Here is a 20,123-nt window from a genome sequence, read left to right on the forward strand (position 1 = left end):
AAATCTGCATCACTTATTACAATGTAATGAGAGTTCCCACAAATAAAACTTCACAATGAAAGTTTACCACAATTTCAAATGACATACTTAACTTTATATTATCTTGTAAATTTTCTAGTATATTAAGAACACTTTTTAGGGCAGAGAAATTTGCTCCCTCAATGTTCTTATCTCAAAAATAAATGATATTTCAGTAGTCAATGTCCCTACAGGCTTTGCTACAGGTTTGCTGCAGAACATTTTTAATTCTGTATATTAATATAGTAAAGATATGAGTCCATTTGAGGAAAACAAACACATTGGTTTCCCATCATTTTCTGACCAGGTGAAATCACTTATAGAGGTGTACCTTCTTTCCTACTGCCGTGCAATAGGAAAGAAAGTACACCTCTCTCCTTTTTCCCACCTCTTTGGGGACTTGTATCCCTCTATTCCTCCATCCACACATCCCTTGCCATGGAAAGGATGCTACTGTGGGAGAAGGGTGCATGTAATGTACTGGCAGGGAATTTTATTAGTAACAGGCAGGGTCCTGGCTTCAGCAGGCTGTGTTTATCTGTGGAGGGGAGATCCCCATCACAACCACTTATTTGGACATATATATGGGCTTAACCAGGCAGCCATTCAACAGCAATAACAGGCTGGCTTATTGACCACAGCGTGCTGGGACTGGAACCAGTCTAACCAACACTGGAGCAACAGAGAGGAAAAGCCAGCGAGGAAGGAAATAACAAATATACAAGGACACACAGAGAAAAAATAGTTTTGGCAAAAAGGAAAGCAGAAGGTGAGAAAGAATGGAAAGAAATGGATGGAAGTATTAAATAGAGATAAAAAAGAATACAGGGAGAAGGGTATAAGGGAGCTTTGCAGGAGGTGTCACATCAAAGATGTTAAACAAGTTAGGGAGAAGGAAGGCAGGAACGAAGAAAGGAAGGAATGAGGGAGGGAAGAAATAAACTAAACAGGTAGAGTTGTATATAAACACCAGAAACACAAACATGAGATGAGGAAAGAAAGTAGGGAGAGAAAGAGGGGTGTACAAAAAATGTTACACCAAGAACAGTCATACTTTGGAAAGTGTATGAGAAAAAGACACAGGAGGAGGGAGTGAAATAGGGTCCATTGATACAACCACATTTTGTTGACTTGGCGCTGCATCACCACTGACACAGCAGCCTTCTCTGCTGTTACCATAGAAATGCAGGCATGTGCACTAATCAAAACAAAAAACTAAAAACCATATTTTGCGGCAGCGGGATGCTCCCTGAGTCTCCCTTGGACAGACCATGAGGTAACCAGCTAAGTGATGGAATTTAAAGCTGTGTCATCTAGGTGTGGGGATGTCGGGAAATGTCCAGGATATTTTAAGACACAAACACACACACACATGTAGAAACATGTGCAGAGACATGGATGCAAGCAGGCAAAAAGGGAGGGAAAAACACACATGGACAAGAAAATATGCTAAGGGAATCTTTGATTGTTGGAACTTTCCTTGGATAGTTATTAAATAACTCTGTTTTTAAAAAAATAATAAAAAAACACTTATGGGTAATACAAATGGCAATTGTTAGGTAGAACTGTTATTATCATTAATGAATCAGGAGGGCTGCTCTGTCAATCCAAACTTCCTCCATATTCTAACACAAAATATTTAGTCCAATATCACAAGCAGAAATAAAAGGTCATGTGTAGGAAAGGTGTCATCTTAAAGACGAAATGCATCAGCATTTCAAACCCCCTTTCCGTTAGCCAAATAAAGGGTGCTTTGTCCATCAATTTTTTACCCATTTTACACAACCATTTGCTAGGTGTGTGAAGGTGTGAAAGGGGGCAGGGTTTGAATGTGTCCCTCAAGTTCTTTTTTTTCATTCCAACTACTTTCATAACTTTGACCAATGATGGTGTATCCATTTCTTTCAGCCCCTTCATCAGGCTCAATACAGCTTTGCATTAAGGGCAACTAAACCTTCAAAATCCATAAATGTTTTACATACTCCCACACATTTACTCAGTATTGCAAAAATCTCACATAAAAAAACTGTGTGTATCTGTATATATATACATATATACACACATATACACATATATACACATATATACATATACACATATATATACTTATACACACATATATACGTATGTATGTATGTATATATATTTATATACATATGTATGTGTGTATGTATGTGTATATATATATATATATATATATATATATATATATATACACACATACATACGTATATACACATACATATGTATATATGTACAAGTATATACACATACATATATATATATATATATATGTATATATGTATATATATATGTATATACATGTATATATATATATATATATATGTATATACGTGTGTATATATATATATATATATATACACACACATACATACATACGTGTACACACATACATACATAAATACATACATATGTATATAAGTATACAGACAAACATACGTACACATACATTACATAAATATATATGTAAATATGTAAACATACATACATACATATACATACATATATACATATATATACATACATACACATATACATATATATACAGATATATATACACACATATATACAGATATATATACACACATATATATACATACACACATATGTACATATATGTATATATATATAATAAAGGCAATTAGCTAATCATCAGTTATTTCCATCAGCCATTTATTGGTTAAGTCTTGTTAATAAATATTGCATGTCATTAAAGGTTATTGAAGTTTATAGAAAGTCAATATTAGGCCATTATATTGACAAACACATAAAAAATTTTAATCCTCACACAGAGATATTTTAACATGTCTCCATGCCACTAAAAAGGGAAACCCAATCTCCTTAGGGTTTTTGAAAGAGTGGTCCCCATTCACCCCAGTACACAAGAAGCTTTCAATTAAGTGTTCCGTGAGTGAAAAAAAAATTAACTGGAAAAAGGGATAGAGAAAGAGAGACAATGAAAGAAAATAGGAGTAGGGAGTAAAAGATATGTGAGATTTTGCAGAGGGCCCAAACCACAAGAAAGTCAGGGCTGAATGCATGCTGGACATTCCGCGGGCCAATGTTCATGTACTTGGAAAAAGCCAGCTTTTCAAGACAGGAAAATGATTTCAGCTGTGTAAATTGACAGCGGCCTTGTAGCTGAAGATGAAGAGGGAGAAAGAGGGGAAGCCTGCAGCTCTGTGTCATAATTCCTGCTTGGTAAAGATTCCCCTGGGGACCTGCTCTTTCAGAGAAACAAAATTTAACTTCACATGATCAAATGAAACTGTGTTAATTGTTACCAAATGAATCTGGTGGTGGACATCAACTTAGCTCCACAGCTTTACAGCCAAACAGGTTTGTTTTACCTTCTTTGAAGAAATCTATCTACTCTAAATGATAAATACATACTGTACCCTAAACATGGTGAGGCTAAAAGGGAAGCTGAGGAGCTTTTAAGTGTCAGAGACAGTGTTAGTAGAAGAGTATCAAGATATGCTCCATCAGGATGTTTACACATGCTTGCTATTTTAGCCTTCACCCTTCCCAGAGTGTTATTCCAGTAAATCCTGGACATTGTGAGGCAATCATTTCATGTACAGTAGACAATAACAGCATAGCTGCTTAGGTCAATCATTCAGTTATGACAACGGATGTCATTAGTGGTGAGCTTTAAAGAGAATTGCAGCAAGTGGCTACTGAGACTCCAAGACAAGATTTCTTCCTATAGCCACAGTTGGTTATAGATTGTAAACACACACTGGTTTGCATGATTACAGGCTCTCACTATGACTTTCTCTATACGACTTGGGAGAGCACACACAGTAGAATTCAGCACAGCTAAAGCACATGACAGGGCTTGGTAATAGTAAGTCACTGTTTTCAATAATGTGACTCAAAAGTGTTATCATCCTAAATTGGAGGGCAGATGTGAACAAGGAAGGTGGTGAGGATAATGCACGGTTAGGAATGGAAGGATGAACACAGAGTGGTTTGACATAATTCCTGGGTTTCACTACAGAGAGGGAAGTGGTGGCTCTTGGCTTCTGTGTGCAGAGGTTAAGGGGTTGACTGAATACGGGTGTGTTTGTTCAAACGGCCATGCCTGCTGCTAGTGTCTGTGACAGAGTGTGCATACGTGCATTTTGTGTACATATGTACAGTATGTGGATGTGTGCACATTTGGGTGTGAAGGCATGACTGAGTGTAGGGAAGTTATTGTGTTTGCAAGTGCATGTGTGCCTGACTGAGTATACTGGATGCCTGTGTGCGTGTGGAGGCCTGCATGTGGAGGGCTACACGGCGGCGTGTGTGTGTTCAGGCAAGGATTGAGCATCGTGCGATGCAATCTATGTCTATGAGCGATGTGGGCACCAGAGCCACAGAGTCACCACTCCTGTAACTACCAGAAGCAGAACATTACTGGCCAACATGGGGTGAAATTGCATGGCTGGTCTAACTGGTTTTTGGGTGAAAGTCTGAGAAAAACTCCAGATAATTTTCCATGCCCACAAGATCATCATTTATCATTTGACATGATAACAACATAGCCAGCATGTCAACAAAATAAATCTAGGCACAGTTTCCCTGGAAATAGTGTAGTTACATCTCATTAAATGTACTAACTTGTACCAAAACAAACAGCAAAGATTTCAGCCTGGTACACTGTGTGAAACAAGTGGGGATTTAAAAAAAAAAAGAAAGCCCCTGCAAAACTGTAGCTATGGTTACTGATCAATACATTCCTTGCTCCAATACATCAAACGAGTAAATGAGAGTCTGTGAGGAAGACAGCTTGCCTACTCTGTGAGAAATGTGGACAAGGTTGGACAGAGTGTGGTATTTCTCACAGCCTTGGCTTGATGGTTACACATCACCCATAGGACTCGACCCCATCTGCCTCCCTGCTCTATGCAGTCTCCCTACATATGACGCTTCCACCAACTGAAGGCAGCAGCAATGACGCTTAAAGTGGCCTCTCCTCTCCTTTTGTTGTCCACCTTCCTTTTTTCTTTTTTCCCATTTTACATCTTGTGTCAGCTCTCTTGCAGCTGCACAAAGCATTAGGCACCACTTTTATCTCCCTCATTACATGTGTTTGCCAGCTCCATATCTGCCCATTTGCACAACTGCTAAACCCCCCCCGAACCACCCACCCACCCACACCCACACCCACACACACCCACACACACACACACACACAGACACACGCGCACACACACACACACACACACACACACACACACACACACACACACACACACACACACACACACACACACACACACACACACACACACACACACACACACACACATACACAGTGAGGCTGTGGTTTCGAGGCAGTTATGACACAATCCAGATTCTCTTAGTTGCCTATAGTAGGGAAATGTGTTTTGCGCTAAGCTGTTTCCCTCAGAAGTCCTGATTTTCCCTGCCGAACAGCTTTGATCCACATGGAATGGGAGGCTTGTGTCAACAGTTTTGTGTTTCAGCTGTAGGGCCAAGTAGTGCCCCAAGGTGTCACTCATTGCTCTCTGTCATTACAGGGGCAGCTTAACCACTATGCAGCACTGTCATTTGCCTTAAAAATCTCCAATGAGACAGCAAACATCATGAGGGCATGTACCCATGTACAGGCATCTACACACCAAAAACACTTGCCTCATAACAGGTTTTATGGAGTGTGACTTGAGGTAGGACAAATTAAAGTGGCCCTTTTAATGAACTGTGGTCATCTTGCAAGTTTTGTGCTGGCCTAATACTACCAGTCAGCGATGCGTGTGTTTTCAAAGCAGAAAGTGATAAAGCTCTGTAAGTGTGATGAGATTTAATAACAACAGAGGTGTCAGACATGACAGTTAAAATGTGTAATAGAAAGGGAGGTAAACTCACTAGTAAATGAATTGTACATAGTCTTGTATTGGAGAAACAGTATAAACATATAGCATACGCCAGCATGTGCAAACAGAAGAGAAGGAAATTATTTGCATGTCTTTTTTTGATCAACATGCTAAAAACCAGAAGTCCACTTTTTGCTTTGTTTTTAACATTGATTTTATATTGAAAATAATAAATATCCATGTTCCTGTCTGCCACAAAAACGCAAACATCAATTTTGCAGATAAGCTTTAGTGAGAAAAGATTTTTGTCTTACTGGTAGATGTCTTTTCTCAACACAGTGCGGGTCAGAGGGTTATCAGCCTGAGGAGCCATGCTGAGGGAGCCCATCTTTAATACCAGGGTGTCCTCTTGTTTCACATGGGGATCTACTAGGACACACACACAAACAAAAAACACACACAAAATCAAAATCAAATACATTGAATACAGAAGGACATATACTACATTGTATATATACTGTGTGACTGAATCACTGTTAAAGAAACGTATCTTTCATAAATTATTATAAAATATTCTGTAAAAATTTCACTATAACAAAGCCATAAGTTCACTACTGAACTCATGCATACATACACACACACACATCCTGCCTTACACAGCCTTAAAATTACAGCCTTACCACTATTAGTCATCACAGTTCTACAGGCAGACAAAACAAGACTCCACGCATCAATGATGTTCTGACAATGATTTTATATTCTGTGGGGGTATATATAACTGTGGTTGGTCCTACACAGCCTCAAATATTTTTTTAGCAAACGTCTCTGCATACTAATGTGGTGGCTCTGCTATGTCTTGTCAACCATGACAGGGACTTTCATACGGGGACCACAGACCTGAAGACTCCAAAACACAGCCTATGGCATAATTACCATCCTGTTGTTGTGAAGTGTTACCATGTGTATACAAGTGTAGTTTCAAAACAGACAAGTAATTCTCTGACCTGATGCTATATGTTTGTCTTGTACTCCAGGACAGAAGACCCTGATCACACTGGTGTTGATGTAGATGAGAGGCAAACAGCGAGAGGTCAGTGTGTGGCTTCTCATTGGTTGGCCTGCTGACTTCCCACGCTCTCTGTAGCGTCTTGGCACCGTAGCCTGAAAAGACATCAAGTCAAAGGTATAAATAATAAATTCAGAAGATCTTAATCATAAGTTTTTTCGTTTTGTTTCTTGGTTGGTTCGAATAACAAATATGGAAATAAACCTGATCACGGAGTAGTCTAACAAACTACATTAAAAAAATGAGTCTAGAATAAGTGTTTTCATTAATTACATTTACTCACGCAAGCTTAATAAAAAAACAGTATTTTTTTTTTGTTAATTTCCCAATGCCTGTCACGCCTTTACATACTACACAGTTATTAGACATGACAGACACTTTTTTTCTACCTCGAGCACCCCTGCTACGGTGGCCAATAAGGGACAGGATAGCACCACATCAAAGGGCTGGGCTGTCAGCAAGATCTCTCTCAGGTACTGAGGTGAGCTGTCTGCCAGAGGATCAGTAGTCATCCGCTGACTGGCAGTGGTAGCACTACTGCGTGTTGGCCGCTCGGACCGAGTGGTGAGTTTGTGACGGACATTTTTGGTGACAGCCTGAGTGTAGGTGATTGACAGGAAGCCATGCTGCTGGTGAGAGCCCTCCAGGACCTTTGCTGCCGTCTGGTCAGTGGTGAGAAAGGACAAATCACACTAATGATGAATAACTAACAGTTGGCTAAAAATAACAGCAGATTTTACAACATATACACATTTTTCCTATTAAATTACAAATTTTAAATCTTTATCAAGAAATTTGGCCAGATTTACATGGTTTAAATTTGATAAAGATCATTTTGGAAAAGCTAGAAATGTACCTTCAACAATACCCTGGAATTTGGAAAGCCAGGTTTAGACTTACCCCATGCATTTCAGAAAGAGTTCATCTCAGACCTTAGCCCCCCCAAAAAAAAGCCCTCTGTGTTCCCATATACAATTCTAAAAAAGCAAAGCTAGCTAGAATGCTAGCTAAAATGCTGCTTAATTTAATTTATTCAGATTCTGTGGAGTAATTTAGATTGGATGATCAAATCGGCCCCCTTTATAAGATGCATAAATTCATGTAAAACCAATGAATGATTTTAGCTGTCTGCTGAGGCTGAATTATTTCTGATTTATCAGAAAAGCCAGATCTCCAGTCTTATGAGTGAATTTCAAAGCAAATACTGAAATAAAATCAATTAAATACCCCTTAAGTCAAAGAAAATAATTCGAACTGTTGATTAAAAGAAAGGCAGATATGTTTAAGATATTGGGGTAAAATCTGCAAAAACATCCAGTAACAGTGGACTTATTAGCTGTTATTAAAAGCATCTGTTAACTGAAAAATTGATAAAAGCATAAAATAATGCATCCTTTTGGGAGACATTCTATAATAAATGTAAGTAACGACATAGAAAAACAAATTCTCAAGTTCAGAGTACATTCCTCAAAGACCAATGTGTTATTTAACTACCCATAGAGGTATTTTCCTTTAGAACATTAATTGATTGATTTTATTAATTTGTGTGAAAATTTCAAAGCAACACTAAAGTTGTTTAAATTCAAATTAGAGCACTGGCTTCTGAAACATCTCTGAGGAGCACACAGAACTTTTCTTTTAGGCCACTGTTGTTGGAGGTTAAGCAGAGTCAACTAAAAAGAAGAAGAACTGGATTCTTACAGGAGGGAAAAAGCCAGAGAAGTGGCTGAAAGAGTCTTGCTTGCTGACGGGTCGAACCAACACAGTGCGTCTGTTCAGCTTGTCAGTGCAAGAGAGGACCACTCCTCCACAGCTGCCCGAGCTCCGAACACCATCCTCCATACTGGAGGTGAGGAGAGGGAAAGAGGAGAGAGAGAAAATAGATGCAGAAAGGGATAGACACGGCAAGAAGTCGCAAGGAGATAGAGGAGTGTAGGGAGAAAAGACAAGTAGGGAAGAAAAGAGAGAAAAGCATGAAACTTTAAGATGATGCTTGGAAAATTAATTATAGTGTAAACTGATTAAAACCAAAGGAAGTTGCACCAGATGGAACCAGCTACTAAACTGAAGAATGGTCTTATACTATCCAGCAATAAGGACACTAAAACAACTGTTTCACTTTGGGATGAGAAGTGTTTTGAATGGAAATAGTACAATTTAGAGGCACTTAAAACCTCTGACTTATACATAAGATAAATACTGAGAAAAAAATACTTGAGTGTGTTTTAAGTGTTTAATCATGTTGTCTAGTGTACATTCTTAACTGTTTAATTTAGGTGTTTAAATTATGTAAACTATGTAAACTACCATTTTCATTCATTAGGTACCAGTATAAGACCACCACCAGAATAAGATTTCATCAACAAGAGAATGGAGGCCTATGTCGTAGTCTCCTCCAACACACGCATGCACAAACACACACAGTCACACACACACACACACACACACACACACACACACACACACACACACACACACACACACACACACACACACACACACACACACACACACACACACACACACACACACACACACACACACACACACAAAGAACGTTTGTAACCAGATTTTATTGGCTTGATTATTAAGCCACTCAGAGCCACTGGAGAGACAGGGGAATGGAATTTAATTTCAATATTATTCAGTTTTCTTCAAAATTTTAAGGTGTAGTAAAATACCCCACCGCTTGACACCAGGTGTTACAGCCAAAAACAATGTTTTGTTTTGTTTTTTTCCTCATGACTTCCTTTATTTTCCTGTCTGTCCAGCATCAGTAGAGATGAGGGACCTTGATTAGGAGCAGCAGAATGGCAGAGACAAAGTATAAAAAGGCCTAAGGCTGCCATGGCTGCTGTGGGACAGGCAGAAGCCTCACCACGGCTGTCTCCTTGCACTGCAGAATGAGTCCTTCATAGTGGCCAGAGTGCCAGTCATGCCCTGGCCTGGAGAGACACACAAGGCCAAACTTCAATTGGGCATCTGGGACTACTCATACTGCTGTGGCAGGGCCTGATAACATCTCTTTAATGGCAACAGTACTTACAAAATTGCATTTAGATAAGTGAACCACAGACTGATACTAACATATTTATCAAACTTCAACAGCCTAGAGGCTTACATTGAAACATGCGTAAAATTACCATCCCTTTTAAATTTTAGCTAGTGCTTAGAGTTACTAATAAAAATGCAAGACGTGTAATAACTTTGGGAAATTATCTAGACATAGATAATGTGATGCATAGTTAATTTTCGTGACATTAGATTTCCATTAATTGCAGCGGCCATCCATTCGAAGCGGAGAGCACCTGTAATGCAGAACTCAAAAGAAGTTAACATAAAGACAGACACAACAATTATCACTCTCAATTTACAGCACAAACCTACATTATATAAAATACACACACATATACGTGCAGAACATTATTACAGTTGCTCTAGAATGCCAAATCATGCTCAAAACATGCATGACAAAATGTTTCAGACAATGAAAATGTTTAAAACCATCTGCACCATTTCTTTTACACCAGCCTCTCACTCGGAGTGCCCCCCTACCTCTTAATTACTCTTCAACAGAGTACTAAAAGTTCAGGGAGTGAGGAGTGGGCCTACTTGTGAGTGTGTACGCATTGTATGTGCGTGTGTTTCATGCATCGTTATCTTGTGTGTGTGTCTATGTGAATATCCCTCTGTAATCTCCGCACTCGACTGTAAGAGTGACTAGTACATATGGACCCCCCACGGCTCATCATTCCTTTCTTTTCTCTCTCTGCTCCCATCCAGTCACCCTTCACTCCCAGCCATTTGCAAAACAGCTGGAAGACATCAGCTTCAATTTGTGTGAGATGCTCCGTGGAGCGACTACGCATGAACTGTCACCGGCTGTCCTCTTTCGGTGGGTGGGGGGCATCCCTACATTTCAGAACAGTTCAAGGAACACCATTGCTAGGCAAGACCTGCTTAAAATAAGGAGGAGAAGAAGCTGTTGGAAGATCAGAAGATCTGAACTTCAGAAGATCTGAACTTCCAACAGGATAGGAAACGCCCCGTACAGACTTTAATAACCAATCACCTCATCACTCCCTTACATCTTTACCTCCCTTTAATTTCTCTCCTCTGCTCCATGATGCTATTTTGTATTCACTGGGAACTCCCTCTCTGTCATTTTCATTCCCTCCTCCACCCTTTCTTGTCTTCCTCCTATTTTTGATACAACCAGGCATTCAATTATATATTTACCTCCCATAGTTACCTCTCCTATATAACTTTCCATTCATTTTCCATAAGTGAGATAGCTAAGGCCAGATGAAACATTTTATCTGTCAGGCTTGATTTAGTCTGACCCACTGCACACAAATTACCTGGGTTGGGTAATGAAATACCTCACAATTATCTGTTCAGAATGATTAATATGGACTCTAACCCCTCTGGGCTCTCTTGTATACGTGGATGATACAGATTACAGTGGGCCAGGAGCCCAGAGGTCCTCCTCTGTGTCCTAAACAGCCATGATGGTAACCTGGCTCAGATGATGGAGTGCTTCTCCCTGCCAGAACTCTGGTCGGTTAAAAGTGTGTTGAGAACATGTTGTTAAATGCACATTAAATTGAAATAACCTAGAAATTAGAAAATTGACCCATTATCTATTTAGGAAGGCATAGAGGTCCACTAAAGAGATTAAGGTTGGCTCTGTCTCAGAAGCAATTGGACACACACCTGTGAGAGCAGAGTAGTATGATATAATGACCCACAACACCTTCACGCCCTACAACTGTCTAATCACTGACATTATCCTGGCTTGAGGTGGAACGCCATACTGTATCAAACACATGTGTCCAGACAGAATATAAATCAGCTGACTTTAGTAAAACAGGGGGGTCTTTGGAAAGCTTGCTAGACAGTCAGGTTAAAAGCCAAGACAACCGAGTCCCTCTCTGACCTGTACTAAAATGCTTAGGACCCAGCTAAGGTGATTTTAAAATCTGGCAAATCAGAATCAATTTCTATTATCAAATCAGTGGTGAGACCATTGATTGCTAATGATGGGGTTCAATACAGGCACAGGGCCTACAAGGTCCATCTCCCTTTCACTGTCTGGCTCAATCAGAGAAGGAGGCACTTATAGGAACATGTCTACGCAGACACAGACATGAAAACACAGACAAACACTCTCTGGTCTGCTGGATGCAACATGGTGGAGTGCTAGATCGCTGTTTCATTATCTCCTCAGACCAAGACAGGGACAATTGCCTCCTGCTAAGTGGTCTCTTTCCAACGGAACAAGACCTCAGGCACGTACACAGTGCACACTTGGAGCTGCTTACTCCATCACAGATGTATGTGATCAAGGAAAAGAGAATGAAATACAGGGGGAAAAAAAAGGATTTAGATACTGAAAATGAGGCCACTCTCTAATTAATGACAAGAATGTGTGTGGGGCATGGAAAAATATGAGAAATCTTTAGTCAAAGCTTCAGTTTCACCGTGCTACACTATGTGCTTTCATAATTTCAGAACCCAGAGCTAAATTACCCCATTTTGACTGGAGCTTGACGTGGGGAGAGATTACCATAAGGATGAAGTGGAACATGGCCCAGTGGTTTTCCTCCCCTAACAACGTGTTAATGTTTCTGTGAATCGATTCAGACACCGCAGGCTGAAAGAAAATGACTGATTGACTGAACTCCTCTGCTCTGTGAGTCAGAGTTGGGCCGGACGAGAGCTTGTTCAACCCGTCCGTCTAGTCTGTTTGTCCATCTGTCTGTCCATCTGTGGTCACCACCACAACAGCTGTCTGGAAAGATGATGACACTGAGGTGATAATCCGAAAAATCAACCACATGAGCAGAACTGGGAACAGACCAAGTGTTAGTGGTATTAGTGGTAAAAGTGTGTATGCACGCAAGTGTGTGTGTCTGTATGTGGATGTGTGTGTGTGTGTGTGTGTGTGTGTGTGTGTGTGTGTGTGTGTGTGTGTGTGTGTGTGTGTGCGTGTGTGTGAAAATCTGGAACTGTGAGGGCACAAGCATGTGGGGGCAGCACGGTGACCTTTTGAATAAAGAGAACGGTGCCATATAATTTAGACAGGACATTATCACCAAACCCATTCCTGCTCACTGATGTAAAGTTGGGCAAAAACCTGAATGCATAGACGTGTATGTGTTTACATGTACTAGATGTACTCTACCTGCATCTGTAGTGGTCGATGTTGAAGCTGCCAACTTTACATTTGATCTTTGTATAGACATCCTGGACATCTACAGAGGCACTCAGGTCTTCTAGTTCACTGATGACACAGATCTCTGACAGAGACACAAAAAACAGAAAATATAGTTTTCTGCATTTTAAGATCATGAAGTGAATCTCAGTGGAAAGACATTAAATCATTCATGAGGCAACTGAACTGCGTATCAATTCTTACTTTGCTAAACTGTGAAAGCCGAGACTGTCTCCCTTTGTTTTTGCTTGACCATGTTGTACGGCCACCCTAGTACTTGGCAAACAGGCAGTACAGCTGAATTTGGGCTTGAGGAGAGCAAGTTTTTTTATGTGTGTGTGAATTTCATTTCTACGGGCAAGGACCTGTACTGTAGCCAACCCTGTCCAGGTCTTGCCTTTGGCCCTGATCCAAATGCTGTGTTCAGTTCCTGCACAGTAGTCACATAGTGTGTTTTTGAAGCTGGACCAGAGTTCGGTTGATTAAAGCCGAAGTCTATGTATACACACATACTCAGTATTATAAAAATGCATGCGTGTGTGTTTATAAAAATGTATGTGTGCCCCTATGCACCTTGTGTGCAAACAAACCCACCCACTGAAGGCTAGGTGAGTAAGCTTTATAGAAGCACTGATTAACTTTGTATTGAACCAAGCCTTGGAGCTTCACTGTTGGTTCTCTCTCATTGTTTCCACTGAGAAAGTCCCACAATCACAGACTAGCTTGGGAAAATGGACTTCATGCGTGTGAAACTATGGTTGTTGTTGTACTGTTGCCTTGTGGTGATTCTGAGAAACGCTGAGGTTCCTAATGGCTTATTAATATTGAAACAAAACGCTTGTCAGCTTTATTGTGGAACTGTGTACTGTGTGGAAAGAACTCTCCCAAGTTGTTAGATACTCAGAAACTCATAGTCTCCGAACATAGTGTTGATATTGATGTATGAGTTTTCTAAACCCACCCTGTAAGAGTACTGGAAATCCTTAGTCCCTCCGTCTTAGATGGCTCATCTTGAAAGGAAGAAAGTGTACCACTGATTTTTGCCTTTAGCAAAGCCTCTTGAGACTCATGCTTGAATGTCTACCTCTAATCTTCCAACACATAATAGCATAACATTATACCCAAGAAGTCATAAGTCTGGAATGGCTGTTTTTCCTTTTTCTGAAGAGACAAGAATCTTACTTCCTTTGCAGTTGAAAACATATTACATCATAGCAGTCTGCAGTCATATCTGTGGCTTACTGATCTAAAAGAATGTATCTGTGATATAAGCATTTGATATTGTGCATACATATAATTATTGTTTTCAATAACATCCTTAATGTTGCATACATAAAATCCAGTGGTAAGTTCATCTCAAAACTCAGATGGCACATATTAAGCCCAAATCCAAGGTAATGCCTATTTAGGATGTCTCTAAGTCAAATCATCTCTGTGAGGACCTCCAAAACATTCCACTTCCACTGTTAAAGATCTTAAGCTGGGCGACCTGGTTGGCAGATGCTAAATATTACAGCCACCAATTAAAGTTAAAACTAGCCTCTCATCAACCCAGTAAATCTAAAGGGGAAAAGAGGCATTTCACTTGGGATTCATCACCCATTTATTTATTTGTCTTTTCCCTCCATCCCTTCTTTTCTCAGCTGCTCTGCCCTTCTGAGTGCTTAATGAATTGAACGAGAAAAAAGGCAGGGAGTGATCACTTTAAGTACTGATGCAGCAAGATTGTAAAAAACTCTTAACAGCTTTCTACACTCTTTCACACATTAAAAACCAGTCCTGCTTTTGAAACTTTCTTCTATTTTCTTGAGACTCAGATTCATCAAATCTCAAATTTAATTTATTAACATAATAAATGTATTGTTTAATCAGACATAGTTGTTGTAACTGCTCATGACATCTTCTCGTTTCTTCTTCAATTATTCCATACTTTCTTTGCAGCTACCATGAACTACGAATGTGCGTGATTAGTCAAGTAAATGATTAAACGTTGCTGCCTTCACTAGTCAGCACCAGAAATACTAGTCGTTTAAAGTAATTATTAATATTTTATTAATGTACCCCCCGCTAACTGTTGTGTACAATGTTATGCAGCCATCCGCCACTAGCCAAGGCTGCAGCCCGGGTAGACGGCAGTCCCCCTTCTCCCCGCTCTAATGCCTGGATGTGGTAAGCCAGCAACGTTGAAAGTAGGACAGATGACATCTTGTGAAACCAGCAACGTTTGGTAGTATTTTGACCTAGAAAATGAATATAAGGCTGTATGTAGGCTGTGTAAACTGGCATATAACCACTCAACCAGCACAATGCGTAACCGCATTCAGCACAGGCACGTGGATGTTAACCTGCAAGTACAGTAGGCTGCTGATGATAGTACTGCTAATGTTAGCCACACTCGGCAAACCAATATGACCTGAAGTGCTACCTAGACTGTGGCGGCCTGCCAGTCTAATTTGTCCCGCCACAGTTTCATAATAAACGGAAAATATTTTTACATTTCTCATAATAACACTAATACACACTAATACACACTATGGAAATGTTTCGCACTGTGGCTTCACTGTAGAGCTGTGTGCAGCGCAATGATGTGCTTAGCGACTTGTCTCTCTCTCTCTCTCACACACACAAGCACATTGACAACGGACCATGTGTCATAGTTAAACTGGTCACCGGGAGAAATCCTGCCACAACGGCAGCAGGAGCCCCTCCCCTGACTAGTCGAATAGTCTAAGTTTAAATTTCCGTTTAATTGAAGGGGAAATGATTCGTTAGGAACATCCCTACTGTGAACACAGAGACTTCCACATATCGTGTTTAGAGCAGCAAATTATCAACTTGACATATCTAAGTTGAAGACTACTGTGTATTATCAATCAGCAATAGAGAGAAAACAAAACACAAGACTGGAATGGAAAATGTACTGAAATTCATTGTATTTGCACAAAAAGAGCAACAAGTATTGTGTCACGGTTGATGTACCTGTCTTTCTGGCAGTTGGGTCAGGAGCAAACAGCTTAACAGTGACCTTGGGTAACATCCACTGCATCCAAAGGCTGACCTTCCCGCTGGTGCCACCAATATTGCTAGTTTTCTGCTCCAAAGTCACTGTGTCGGCAAATGGACTGTTGTCTGCAGCAGGCACTGAGTCACCCTATGGAGGCAAAACAAGAACTTATCGGTCTGGGCTGGTAAGATTGTTAAAAGCCATGATTTGAGCCTCAAGGATTGAAAATATCTATATCTATATCTATTATTAGGAGTTGTTATATAAACGTATAGCTAAAGAGCAATACAAGAGTGATTAACACCTCGAATTTTAGTTAGTAACATTTGAGTTAAGTCAAAAAACACTCAAGCAGAACAAAATAAGAAATTACATTTTATGGAAAAACACATGCACAATTCAAAATTCACCTTAAAACTGAATAATTTTGCAACATATTTGTTTGTGTGCACGTTCAACCATGTGTTCAGTGAATGTGTGTGTATGTTGGGAAGTATTGTCACTGTGCATGTAGTCATAACAAAGCAACCACCAACTATCGAGCCTTTTTGACATCAGTGTCTGGTGAGCAGAACTCCACTCAGAGCTGAGCTATGTGGGGGGGAAAAGGACCATTGTCTGGAGCTGTCACTGGTGTTAACCCCAAACTAAGCCACCAGCATTCACACGGTTCGCTTTCACTCAAGTGTTCCAGGAAACAAATGTCTTGCAGCCTGGGAGAGAATGGGAAGTGAACACAGGAGATGGGTGGTGAGGTGGGGGATGAGGTGGAGAGGCAAGCAGGATGCAGCAGAGGAGGCTGCCTTCTGTGAGCTCTCATCTCAATACTAGGGGTTTGGCGAAGCACTGAGGATGACAACACTCGGAACATTTCTTTCGCTTTCTTCCTGGTAAATCTTTTTTCCAAATATGTATCTGCGTGGTTGACTCAGAAAATATGGCAATTTGCAGCTCTGGCATTGCACTTTTTAAGTTTTTCCACAGTTTCTCCCATTGCAGAGTGGTAACGACAGATTGTGTCATGGTTATCAAGCCTGGCTGTGGTTGGTGAGGAGGTTATCAACCATTTCAATTAGAGAGCACATAGCTTCTGGGCTGATTACTGTGTTTTAAAGAGGATCTAGATGAGGAAATGATGTCCCCTTTCCACAACTGGTGGAGTGATGAGGGCATTACACTATTTTGTTGATTTAATTTTTTGTGTAGTTGAGGGTGGATGACAGCTGAGCTCAATAACAACAAAACCACTAGACACCGATGAGAAGCATGTGCTCCATGCACCAGCTCTTACAATTAGAAAAGTACTACTGTATCTGTTTAAACATTTTCTTTAAATATTTAAAATTCAAAATTTATCAGATAAAAAATAAACTAAAAATTAAGGAATGCATCAAAAATACTATAATGAACTCAGGCTTGAGGACACTGGAAGAGGCGACTGAAAGCTCTGCAGGAAGGGGGATTAGCGTGCTAGGTTATATCAAACAGCTATATCTATATACAGTTCATAACAAAATATACATCTTCATCCTCAAAACGATGAACTTAAACGCTACATATGAACAGTCATTCCATAAAGAATAACATTACTGAATCAATTGATTATTCTAGAACAAGCATTTATTCCAGATATGTTCCTAGCAGTGTCATTATGCATTTCCATGGAACCAAACATTCAAGGTGTGTGTGTGTGTGTGTGTGTGTGTGTGTGTGTGTGTGTGTGTGTGTGTGTGTCTTTGTGTGTGTGTCTGTGTGTGTGTAATAACTTTGACTGGCAGTAAGTAATATGAGCCAGATACTAATGATGTTCAGTCAGTTTCAATGAGAGATATTCTAGTGTCAACTGCTATTTGGGTACTAATTGTTGTTGAGCTGGAGTCAAAACATAGCACTCTGTGTGTGTATGTGCACGTGCACGTGTGTGGTTAGGACTATTTAGTTTACAATTCTGGCCACTTGGTAGGATTAGGCTCTGTAATATCATGTGTGGAAACAGCAGCCAGCCGCTGGCGCAGTGGGAAGCTCAGCCCACTGTGTACTGTAGCGTGGTTACACTGGAGCATTGAACACGCAACTGCTCCTACTTCCCAGCCAGAACTGCTGCTGTCCCTTTAACTCTCAGTCTCATATAAGCCGATTTTACCACAGAAAGAAGAAAGAGAAGCTTTTGACAGACTGACATCCTTGAATTTTTTGGAATTAAACAATAGTTTTTAGAACAATTTTTTAGACTTTCAATTGAGGAACCTTGCCCTTGTGATTGGATATAGAAATTACAGAAAATAAACAAAACCCAAGAGGCTGTATTTCATTTTAACTGTTGTACAGCTGAGTTGTCAAAATCCAGAGTTTTTACATTTTGTAGATAAACAAAACTATGACTTTCAAGACATTTTAATGCATACCTACAATTTGAGAACAAATCGAAAATCCAAATTAAGAAAGAAAGTTGTCAAAAGGAGGCCTCTTTCAAATGGAAATTTAAAAAAAGTCAACTATAACTTTACCTTTTAAAAAAAAATTATCACATAAAATGAGACGAACTGAGACAAAAAGTATGTGCAAGAGAAAAAAAACTTTCCTAAAGGAAAAAAAGGAACATTATTTTAAATGTACAAAAAGTAATTTCTTTCTCATGATAATCAATGGTTAGATTTCCAAGCACTGAAGATAATGTTCCAAACCTACTATTACATTTGTTTTGGCTACTAAATCGTACTTTTTCTAAAATGGTCGGGTATGACCATTTTTCAGGTGTGCTGGCTGAGAGATACCTTCATATGTGATGGCATCTGCTTTATTCAACCAGTAACGTAACACTGGCTTCTACTATGCACTGGTTACTGTGTTGAAGTGGCAATTGGGTATGGGGAAAAAGTAAACTAAAGTTAAAGTTGTATTTAGTAACTTATGTAACACTAAGTTACAAAAATTACCTCATTGTCTAGCATTAATGTTACCACTAACCGTAACTGCATTTAGTGTCATCCATATTGCTATCCTTCACTTATAAGACCCTTCGATTACTTACGACTTTTGTATGGTCCCTCGTTAGCTCATCATATTGTCTATATGTAATCTGGGTGATAATCAACAGAGCTAAATTCAAGACTAACAGCCCTCAGACTGTATACTCAATTTAGCTGGTCATCAACAGAGCTAAGCTATACACTAGCAGCCACCAGACTGTATTTTCTGTGGTGTGTTGAGATGATGTGGATCATAATGTTGGTAGAATATTTGCACATGTTGAGTAACTCAATAACCTCCTGTTGTTAGTCATTCAGTCAGTGTAAAGCCAGCTCCTAGCTAAGACTGCTTAGCACACAACTGCTTTGGGATCAGATATTTTCGGTCAGGGTAATCACATTAGTCATATACTTACTGACTTGACATGGTTGGAAAGTGTGATTGCTGGTTTGTATTGGGGTAATAATTTTGTGTTTGTTGCATGAGTGATTGATAGGCTATATTTTCTGTATGAACTGATAGCTGCTTGGGGTACCCTGCTTCCAGTACCCAGAGGCTGCTGTTGCTGCAGCTCAGCAAAAGTTATATAGTCAGGTATTAAGATCACTAATTACTTTCAAAAAGCCAAAGTTCATGTTTTTATCAGATAGATAAATACAATATACTCCCAACATAACTACATGCAAGAAAACATCCATACAGGATACATCCACATTTATGCACACACACTTATAGACATAGCACCTTTACACATGATAGTTACCAGGGTGTTTTGTTTAATGATACTATGGCAAAGGGGACAAATCTCCTGCCATAGCTTGCCGGTTTCCAAGCCACGGGTCTGTATCTGTGACCTGATGGAAGCAGTATGAAGAATGGATTAAGGGGGTGCCTGGGGTCCTGTGCAGTGGTAGGTGCTCTGTGTGTGTTGGCATTGGTGTTGAGGTCTGAGATGTTGGGGGTGGGGAGGCCAATAATTTTAGAGGCATTGTGTGTGATGCG

General features: G+C 39.9%; 1 protein-coding gene across 6 annotated transcripts in view; it reads right to left on the bottom strand.

Annotated features, from left to right (window-relative positions):
* Positions 1-20,123, bottom strand: part of LOC120784419 (vacuolar protein sorting-associated protein 13B-like) — a 339,421-nt gene that overhangs the window by 140,901 nt on the left and 178,397 nt on the right. For 4 of the 6 annotated variants that reach the window (XM_040118221.1, XM_040118219.1, XM_040118223.1 and 1 more), the window contains exons 26-31: positions 16,127-16,298; positions 13,118-13,232; positions 8,632-8,773; positions 7,320-7,592; positions 6,869-7,025; positions 6,179-6,290 (exon numbers count right to left, since the gene is read on the bottom strand). In XM_040118221.1, coding sequence (XP_039974155.1) covers positions 6,179-6,290; positions 6,869-7,025; positions 7,320-7,592; positions 8,632-8,773; positions 13,118-13,232; positions 16,127-16,298 — 971 coding nt within the window. Of the gene's footprint in view, positions 1-6,178; positions 6,291-6,868; positions 7,026-7,319; positions 7,593-8,631; positions 8,774-9,808; positions 9,876-12,682; positions 12,725-13,117; positions 13,233-16,126; positions 16,299-20,123 lie in introns of those variants that run through there. The other 2 variants (XM_040118222.1, XM_040118225.1) reach the window with 2 other exon arrangements.

The sequence above is a fragment of the Xiphias gladius genome, chromosome 22 (genome assembly GCF_016859285.1).
Source record: "Xiphias gladius isolate SHS-SW01 ecotype Sanya breed wild chromosome 22, ASM1685928v1, whole genome shotgun sequence".
Lineage (NCBI taxonomy): Eukaryota > Metazoa > Chordata > Actinopteri > Istiophoriformes > Xiphiidae > Xiphias > Xiphias gladius.